This window comes from Orcinus orca, chromosome 10, assembly GCF_937001465.1.
Source record: "Orcinus orca chromosome 10, mOrcOrc1.1, whole genome shotgun sequence".
In the NCBI taxonomy this organism is placed as follows: Eukaryota; Metazoa; Chordata; class Mammalia; order Artiodactyla; family Delphinidae; genus Orcinus; species Orcinus orca.
Genome location: NC_064568.1, coordinates 31,836,222 through 31,846,810, shown reverse-complemented (window position 1 = coordinate 31,846,810; position 10,589 = coordinate 31,836,222). Strand labels below are relative to the sequence as shown.

Genomic DNA, 10,589 nt, shown 5'->3' with positions numbered 1-10,589 from the left:
TCTGTGATCTTGAGAGTCCATGTGGAAGGCTGTGCTCCAATTGAGACTGGTACATCAGGGAGGAGAACCATGCAAAGACCACTCACAAAGATCATTTAAAAGAATTACACCAAGATGCTTGGGTTTTATAATATATATATTTTCAAGTAAGTGAAGGCAATTTTTTTTAACTTCTTTCAGATGTTTTCTTAATTTGTCCAATTTAGTCATCCAACTGACAAAGCAGAGCAACCCCACGTTTGATCCAGTGTTGAGTGGGTTGGTCTGTTTTCAACAGCATTGCAATGACAAAATTAGTCGAATGTCCTGTGGTGGAAAGAGTTCCTTTACGTTCACTTGTCTTGTAAAGAGGACAGACATAAGCATTCGACTTCACAATCTCAGACTTTTTAGCTTGAAGAAAAAGGAAATATATTCATTTGATAAAAGGAAAACAGCCACTGGTACTAAAAGAACAACTATTTATCTTGTAATAAAATGACCAGTACTAAATCTAAGATCATGATTATGATATTGAACATTTTAAAGTTATTATTGTTGTGTTTTTACAGTTGGCATATAATTATGGTTGAGAAACAAGGTAAATGATTTCATATGGTGCATGATTCTAGGTCTGGAGGACAGGAATTGATTTTAAAGACCTGATCACTTAGCAGGTATGAAAACACTCAAGAGGACTTGGGAGAGAAGGCGAAATTAGGGAAGAAGGAATGAAATACAGCATAGGTAATGGAGGAGATGCAGAAAGAGAAACACAGCTGCTTAGAGCTCTAATACAAGAAATCCATAAATTAGAAGCTGAAGTTACTATTTTTTTTCAGCAGGTTATTACTAAGAAAAATATACCAACTCTTACCTACTCACAGAAAGAATCTATACACAATCCTTGAAAAGCCAGATATGAGATATTAGGAATCCTTCTAAACTGAAGCCACATTTGTCATAGTTATAAATGAACTGCTTTAATAATAAAAAATGCTTAATGGGTTGAGTGGTGATTGGGTAATTTATAAATTTTTCATTTATAGTTATTTGAGAAATAAAAAATAGAGAAGAAAGAAAAAACAAAAGAATGAGCTTCAATTGTTCAGATTTGGTGGGGAAATGATGATTGCAGAAGGAGGGAAGGAACAAGTAGGTTTCCCAAGGGGGCAAAATTGGCCTCCACCCCGTGTGGCTTGCAACATCTGTACCTTGGGGCACCTGGCTGGCTCCTAGGCCTAGGAGTTTCTTATAGCCAGAAAACTCTAGTCATTAGCTGGAGACTGTGTCAAGCCTATTTGTGTCTCTGAGAGGTATGCAAAGGCACTTCAGAATCAAAATATTGATGGGAAGCTCTAGACTGAAAAAGGAGAAGTGTAGCAGAGGGGCAAAGGAAACATTATATCCCATGGGATAAGAGCAAAAAGAGGCAGAATAATATTCCTAAAATAATATAAATGCAACCCAAAAAGGCAGAACAATATATTTCCATTGTAAACATTAAGTCACTATTTACTATAATTGAACAAAATCTTAATAGGTTTGAACAGAGACTTATTTGGGGAAGCAGTTATAATATCTATCATTATCTTTCCTAAAACTCTACAAAGTTCTATTAGAAATATATTTACTTGGTTTTATCCATATTATGGGCATCAGGTCAAACAGAAGTTTGGGGTATTGTTCGGCAAGCAATCCGCTGTGAAGAGAAATTGACAGATGTTTATTAGAAATAAAATAAAATTTGCATCTTAGAAATTGCTACTTAGCTATTGGCTTTTAATACAAGAGAGGACCAGAGATATGCAGGAAAAGAAATGTAAAAACAAAACCAAACAAAACCAAGGAAGAGGCAATGAAGAATCGAGAGAAACAGAAGAAAAATATGGAAAGGCAATGTGTCAAACAGTGGACAAATATCAATTCCTGCCATTTTAAAAGCACTGTCCATGAGGCAGACACTATGCTGTCACATTTAACCTTCCCAATAGTCTTGTCCCCATTTCTAATCCTATTTCAGAGATGAAGAGTGGAAGGAAGCTCAGAGAGATTGAGTACTTTTCTCACAGTAACACAGCTCTTAAATGCCAGCATGAGGATTCAAACACAGATCTATCTATCTAGAAAATGTGGTTTATTTTCCCTATGCTACATTGTTTGTTTCTTTGCTTGCTTGTTTGCTTGCAAGAGGAGGGAAGAAAGGGATGAAAAGATGAATACATATATAAGGAAACGTAAGTTAAGAGAAATGTCAGCAGAATGATGAAAATGAAAAGAGAAATAATCAAATGAACTACGTGCAGCTAAGTCTCCTCATATCACTGTCTTAGAACCATCTCTGTAAAACCACCTTCATGCTCCTTCTTAAGTGACTTTCCCTGCCTCGGGCTTTAACCCTCCCTTGAGAGCAAAGTGTAACCCTGACTCTGGAAATAGAAGATTATGCTTAGTAATGGATTGTTAAAGAGCAGGGCTTCAAGGGAAATAATCTTTCCCTTTCTCATATGTCTCTCTGTGTGTATATAAATATATATATACACACATATGCACTGTTTAGTTTCCTAAGCTGGAAATTCAGTATTTATTTAAAATATGTACTTATTATGTCATCAAAATGCAAGAAACAGTTTTCCATTCACCAGGAGAAATGGGAACTTTACTATAAACTGTTTGAAACTGAGGTGCTCCTACACATTACCAAACAGAACGTAACTGTTATAAAATAGAAGAAGGAAAATAATTTCAACTAACTTTTCTACTAGTAAGACCATTGAAATATTAACTCAAAATTGTTCAGAACCTGAAATTACTCACTCATTAACTGTCCGAGCATGAGTAATGACTTATGGCAAGAATTCTGATATTATTTATTACTTGTCGTATTCTCTAGAAGAAGTCTTTTGGTTGATGGGGATGGCAGGGGGGAAAGGTAGCAGACAGCTTATCTCACCTATGATTCAACTACAAATGAATAGGTCTTTGCAGTTGAAACTACTGACCTTGTTCTGTCCCAGCGTGCTCCATCCAGATATAATCCGTGGATATAAACGCCATTTTCTGGTGTTCCCTCAGATGTATCAGAAGAAATAACCTGAAGGCAGAAGCACACACTAGCAATGATTTCCTCCCTAGCAACTTTGTCTCATAAAGAAAGCAGTAGCTAAATCTTCAGAACATATTCAGGGAAACTCCTCCATATAATAGCTTCTTAAACTGTAAGACTTTTTCAGTAAAATGTAAATCTAAAAATATATAATACGATTCCTTTTGACATATTTTATATGGTTTTACTGTACCTCATATTAATTTTTTGCTAAGATAGAAAAACAGCATTAGATTATTTGAATTGAATATTGAGATATATAAAAATTCTCTCATAAAGATAGCAAGACAAATATTATATACTTTCTTCATGAACACAAAGAATGGAAAGAAGTAGAATTGTTTGTAATGGGCTATAAAAATATGAATTCCCCATATCCTCCTTGCTTAAATACATGCCTTTGATGTAATGATATACTCTGGAGTTTAAGGAGTTTACTGTACCTCAAATTCATATCCTAGTAAATCAATAGGGATGGTATATTTTCTGGCATAATTCTGCATCGCGCCAGTTAAAAAGGCTTGGGTGAAAAAGAAACCTGAGAGCCAAAACACACGAGGTTTTCCTGAATTATACCAGTCCTACAAAGGAAAAAAAAAAATGCATTATGTTCATTTTTCAACTTAAGAATCACCTGACATACAATTCCTGATTCTGGTTTTTGTGTATGTTGCCCACACTTTCCATCACAGGACGCTTTCCTGACACCAAACACACAACCTATCTTGGCCCTTCTACCTTTTATCCCTTCTAGTTACTCTTCTTGGAAAATTCAAACTAACCTTAACATTAACCTGAATAAAACAAAATTTGAAAGATTCAAATCTTCTGCAAAAAGGCAAATGTAAATTATTTGAGGGTTTATTACATTACTTAATACCACTCAACCAAAGAGAGAAAAAAAAATACCACTCAAAAGCAACCATCTTGGGGCTTCCCTGGTGGCGCAGTGGTTAAGAATCCGCCTGCCAATGCAGGGGACACGGTTTCGAGCCCTGGTCCGGGAAGATCCCACATGCTGCAGAGCAACTAAGCCCGTGTGCCACAACTACTGAGCCTGCGCTCTAAAGCCTGCAAGCCACAACTACTGAAGCCTGCACACCTAGAGCCCGTGTTCCTCAACAAGAGAAGCCACCACAATGAGGAGCTCACGCACAACGAAGAATAGCCCCTGCTCGCCACAACTAGAGAAAGCCCGCATGCAGCAACGAAAACCCGGCTCAGCCAAAAATAAATAAATAAAATAAATAAATTTATTAAAAAAAAAAAGCAAACATCTTTAGATATCTTATGCATTGTCTAACTATAGCCTTCATGTGTTGGTTCCAGTTCCTTAATCCTCTTAAACTCCCTGCCTCCACATCCACTATCCCTGTTCCAGTTTAGATATCCTGGCCTTCTTTCTGTATCATGTGTACCTCTTCTTGTTTCTTCCCTCTGTCTGCTCAGTACATCTATAACGATGCTGCCAGAGTACACTTCTCCATGCATGGTTTAGATCAAGTTTTAGCATCTTTAATTCTTCAGCAATCTACTACTACCCTACCAAATTAAAGTCTAAAACATCTTAGGCTCCTATTCAAGATACTTCACAACCTGGCCCCAGATTGTATTTAAAGATCCATCCCTTTTAGTTCCCCTTTAAAAATCTTACATTCTAATCAGAATGTACTTTTGGTGGTCTCTTCTCTGCACTGGGTGGACATCTGTTGTTTTTTCTGCTTATCTTAAAGTGGCACTACTCTTATATCTCTCTGGAGGATGAACCCTCCTACACTTTCAATCGAAACACTTCTGGTGGTGGAAATGCACCTTCTGGAAGTGGGCATGTCATTCATGCCTAGCTGATCATACCTGCAGTCATAGTGACTGATTCAGGAATGGACATGTGACCCAATCAAAGCCAGAGATGTAGAGACTTTTGCTGGGACTTTTGGGGAAAAGATTCACTCTAAACTCTTTGAAGTTTTGTGGATGTAAGGCCAGAGTTGCTGTTGCTATCCTGCTACCGTCAGACAAGAACCTAACTGAGAATGGAGTTAACCCACAGAGACTGGAGCCGAGAGAATTGCAAGAAGCCAGGATCAGGCAACCACATTTGCACCCTAGGCCAAATGCTGCCTGGAGTCACTTTACGCCCTGGCTTTTTCAATTACATGAGGGAACAAACTTAATTTTTGCTTATGTCAAAATTTTTACAACAGAATCAATCCTAAATGATATAGTGCCTTTCATCCTACAGCTGTCTCTTAAGTCCTCTTCCTTTATTTGTAGTGTCCAAAACCATTCATCATTTAGACCAGCTCAAATGCTACCTCATCCAATAAACAAACTCTGCTTTCCGAAGTAAAAGAACTCTCTCCCTTCTTTGAATTCCCAGAGCATCTTATATGTTGCTCTTAGCTTTTTCTTAGATACATAGATTATCTTCCTGTAGACTATTGGCAACTTGAAGGTAACCTGGCAACTTTATCCAGCAACAAAGCGCTTTAGACAAAGTGGGTCTCAATTCACATTTGAATGAACAGATGAATTAACAAAACGAACTTTGTCTCTGAGTGAGCAGCACACTATGGGAAGAAGCCAGCTTTGCTCCCTGGGAAGAAGAGAACAAACCACTGCTGGAGATGTTGCAACAGTACAAGCTGTCAGATCAAGAAGAAGAAGAGAAAGAGATGGAGCTTGACAAGGGTACAAACCAAGCAGAACTAGTATCATGCACAAGAAAGCTATAAAAACCCAGAGGCAAGTGTATAGAACGTTCCCTTGCTCACTCCAGGGCTTCATTTAGCCAAGAATGTCATGAGTGTCTGGGTCAGCTACTTACATACAATCTCTGAATTAGCTACCATTTACTGAGCGCTTAGTGCATACCGTAGGCGCTAAGTAATTTACATGCATCATCTCATTTAGTCCACGAAATAATTCAGTGAGTTAGGAATTATTCCTCCCATTTTACTGATGAGGAAACTGGGGTGTAGAAAGATGAGTATCTTGCTCAAAGTCACACAGATACTAAGTGTCGGATCCCAGATTTAATCTGAGATTCCAGCCAGTGTGCAAAAAGCTTAAAAAAAAAAAAAGGCACAGGCAGGAGGAAGGAAGGTAAGTAGGGTGAACAGTGAGAGAGAAATGAGAAAAGAAGAAAAAACTCCAGATGACTCAATTTGTTTAATTTGTTAACTCTAAGAATCATTAGGAGGTAAAGTCAAGAGTCCAGGGGAGAGAAAGATGATGGGAAAACTGTGCAGCTTCTGTAAGGGTAAGAAAACAATAGGGAAGATCCATTCAGGGGAAGAGATTTGTGGTGAAGGATGATAAACATGCCCAATAATGAGTGAGATTTTCCTTTCTCATTCAAACAGAATGATTCCAAGGGGAAAGCCAATTTCGGAAAGTAGAGTTTGATATGAACTTTATATTAACAATAACAACAAAGGAAATTTGTCCTGGATATTATTCCAGCTGGCACCATACCAGGACCCCTCTAGGGGACCAAGCTAAAGACTCTTCAAGGCCCTTCAGGAACAAAGCAGTATACGAGAAATGTAAGCACTTCCGATTAAAATTTCAGAAAAGTTTAGGAAATGAAAAAAAGCAAGATTATGTCAAGGGGAGGATGGAATTAACTATATGTCAGATACTTTTGATAAGGGACAGAAACTACTGAAGCCCGCGTGCCTAGAGGCTGTACTCTGCAAAAAGAGAAGCCACTGCAACAAGAAGCCTGCACACTGCAATGAAGAGTAGCCCCTGTTCGCCCAACTAGAGAAAGCCCGCACACAGCAATGAAGACCCAACGCAGCCAAAAAATAAATAAATTTTTTTTAAAAATGTAAAAAAAGCCCTTATATTCTGATTCTTTTGTTAAGTGTATAATCTACATAAAAAGCTCCTATAAATTAATTTTTTTTTAACATCTTTATTGGGGTATAATTGCTTTACAATGGTGTGTTAGTTTCTGCTTTATAACAAAGTGAATCAGTCATACATAAACATATGTTCCCATATGTCTTCCCTCTTGCGTCTCCCTCCCTCCCACCCTCCCTATCCCACCCCTCCAGGCTGTCACAATTAATTTTTAAAAAAATTTTCAAAGAAATATGGGCCTAGGAGATGAAGAGGCAATTCAAATCAAAGAGGAAATAAAAAAACACCTAGAGACAAATGAAAACACAACAATCCCAAATTTATGGGATGCAGCAAAAGGAGTTCTAAGAGGGAAGTTTATAGAGATACAAGCTTACCTCAGGAAACAAGAAAAATCTCAAATAAACAACCTAACCTTACACCTAAAGGAACTAGAGAAAGAAGAACAAACAAAACCCAGAGTTAATAGAAGAAAAGAAATCACAAAAGTCAGAGCAAAAATAAATGAAATAGAGACTAAAAATAAATAAATAGAAATAAAATAGAAAAAAATCAATGAAATTAAAATAGAAAAAAATCAATAAATAAATAAAATAGAAAAAAATCAATGAAATTAAAAGCTGTTTTTTTGAAAAGATAAACAAAATTGATAAACCTTTAGCCAGACTCATCAAGGAAAAAAGGGAGTGGGCCCAAATCAATAAAATCAGAAATGAAAAGGGAGAAGGTACAACCAATATACACTACCAAATGTAAAATAGATAGCTAGTGGGAAGCAGCCACAGAGCACAGGGAGATCAGTTTGGTGCTTTATGACCATCTAGAGGGGTGGGCTAGGGAGGGTGGGAGGGAGACGCAGGAGGGAGGAGATATGAGGATATATGTATATGTATAGCTGATTCACTTTGTTATAAAGCAGAAACTAACACACGATTGTAAAGCAATTATACGCCAATAAAGATGTTAAAACACACACACACACATGAGATACCGCCCTGCATCTCTCAGAATGGCTATCATCAAAATTAACACAAATAACAAATGCTGGCAAGGATGTGGACAAAAAAGAACACTTGTACACTGTTGGTGGGAATTTAACTTGTTGCAGGCACGGTGGAATATGGAGGTTTCTCAAATAACTAAAAATAGAACTAACATATTACCCAGCAATTCCAGTCTCAGATATATATCGGGAAAAAAACAACACTAATTTGAAAAGATACATGCACCCCAATGTTCATAGTAGCCTTATTTACAATTGTAATATATGGAAGCGGCCTAAGAGTCCATCAGCAGATGAATGGATAAAGTAGATGTGGTATATATATACAATGGAATACTACTTGGCCATTAAAAAGAATGAAATTTTGCCATTTGAAGAAACATGGGTGGACTTGGAGGAAGTTATGCTAAGAGAAATAAGTCAGACAGAGAAAGACCAATACTTTATGATGTCACTTATATGTGGAATCTAATAAATACAACAAACTAGTATATACAGCAAAAAGAAGCAGACTCACAGATATAGAGAAAAAACTAGTGGTTACCAGTGTGGGAGTGCAATGTAGGGGTGGAGGAGTGGGAAGCACAAACTACTGTGTGTAAGATAGGCTCAAGGATGTATTGTACAATGTGAGGAATAAAACCAATATCTTGTAATAACTGTAAATGGAAAGTAACCTTTAAAAATTTTATAAAAAAATTAAAACAAACAAAAATAGTCCCATGAAAAACTGGCCTAGGAGATGAATAGGCAATTCACAGGAGAGAACACAAACAGCAAACACACATACCAAAAGAAGCACAGACTCACTAATAATCAAAGAAACTCAAATTGAAACAAAGATATGCTTGACCTATCAGATTGGCAAAAATTAAAAAGCAATGTATGAGAAAGCCTATCTCTCCACATCTTCACAAGTAGGGTTATTTTATTATTAGCTTCTATAGTGAAACAGATAAAGCGTTTGTATAATAAAAGGGCAACTGAACACTGAGAGGTCATATACCTATGTGAATTTCCAAAATGTATTTTGGGGGCTCTCCCCACCCACTATCCTCACATAAGCATCAACCATAGGATGGGGGCAAGCAGAGGAGTTGGGGAGGAAAAAGAGTGTGCTGCCTTACACATCCTTTATGTGTGAGATTGCAGGGTGAAGCGTTCGGAGATTTCAAAGCACTCCATCTTTTCCCTGGTTTTATGAGATAAGAGATAAGAAGCACTGATTTCTAGATAATGGACAATTATTGATAAATCCAAGCCTCAGGCTCTTTTTGTGATTTACCATCAGTAGGAAAATCACAAGACCAAGTTGTGAATCTTCCGAAATATAAATGTCACATATTACTTGGGTTTGGGTAAAATAAAATTTTAATTTTCTACTAGTACTTTGAAATGTGTGTAATTTTCAATATTCTAAAATTTTGATTAGATTACCATGAAACTACTAATCCATTTCATCTAACTCAGAGACATTCAAGTGACCACAGCCAATTTCTAGTATCTCTTCTAGTATCTCCCAAAAAATGAAATAATATATACGTTATAATATATATATATTATATATAATTTTTAACCTGTAAAAAGTTCAGCCGGGCTAGAAAGTCTGTGATGTAACTTCCTAGGGGTTTAAGACTTGGGTATGATCGTCGGGCCCATATTTCTGGAACCTTTCCAACAAGCAGACTGCCAGAGAGTGCCTCCAAAGCAGAATCCATGACAACCACGCCCTTAATAGCTTTTTCAAGGTCCTGTAGAGTGTTGCGTATAGTTTTAATTAAACTGCAAGGAAAGAAATTGTGTCATCAACATATATGATACTAAATACCAACATACAGTCTTTCCAGTAGAAGAAATAGCAGGATACCATTCACAGCTTTATGGGAGTGTATTCCCAAAGTGTGGTCACCTCCCACTTGATAATATAAAGTAATTTTAGGTGATACTTGGATGCACATTTTTCATCTTATTTATTACATATGTATTTTTAAATACAGAAAATAATATAACTTGCGTATCAAAATTGGTGCTTTCAAGGTATTATTGCTTAAGACCAGGCAAATTTAAACAGAGAATGATTTAAGAAAAAATATCAGGTAAATAATGTTATAGGTGACATGCAAATATGAAGAAAGTTATAAAGGTACGATACAATGGCTGAAACTTTGGAAACACTGAATTAAAACATACAGTGTATATTCATTTATACCCTTGCAAGTACTTTGTTTCCCACTGAGGCCCAAACTGCTAAGAACACCATAAATATACCTGAAGTGAGGGTTTTAGCCTAGAAGCCTAAGCAACTGAGAGAGAATATGTTATGATATGTAAATACATATGGTATTTGTATAAGAATTACTAAATTAATTAAGGCATCATAGTGTTTTAATATGCTTTATTTTAAAATTTCAAAAGTCTGGAAACTGAAACAAACTTGGAAACACTAGAAAATTCATAACCAAAACAATTCTCCATTCCTTAAGCCAGTATTTAACTGTAGAAAATTCAATTTGAAAATTCAAAGCAGGGGCTTCCCTGGTGGTAGAGTGGTTAGGAATCTGCCCGCCAATGCAAGGATCACACGTTCAAGCCCTGGTCTGGGAAGATCTCACATGCCGCGGAGCAACTAAG

The 10,589-nt window shown here is 36.8% G+C and overlaps 1 protein-coding gene across 1 annotated transcript in view; it reads right to left on the bottom strand.

Annotated features, from left to right (window-relative positions):
- Positions 1-202: 202 nt before the first annotated feature.
- The window catches only part of DNAH12 (dynein axonemal heavy chain 12), a 229,243-nt gene continuing 218,856 nt past the window's right edge, over positions 203-10,589 (bottom strand). The window contains exons 71-75 of the mRNA XM_049715390.1: positions 9,536-9,740; positions 3,529-3,666; positions 2,982-3,073; positions 1,614-1,681; positions 203-393 (exon numbers count right to left, since the gene is read on the bottom strand). Of these exons, the coding sequence (XP_049571347.1) occupies positions 203-393; positions 1,614-1,681; positions 2,982-3,073; positions 3,529-3,666; positions 9,536-9,740 (694 nt within the window). The remainder of the gene's footprint in view (positions 394-1,613; positions 1,682-2,981; positions 3,074-3,528; positions 3,667-9,535; positions 9,741-10,589) is intronic.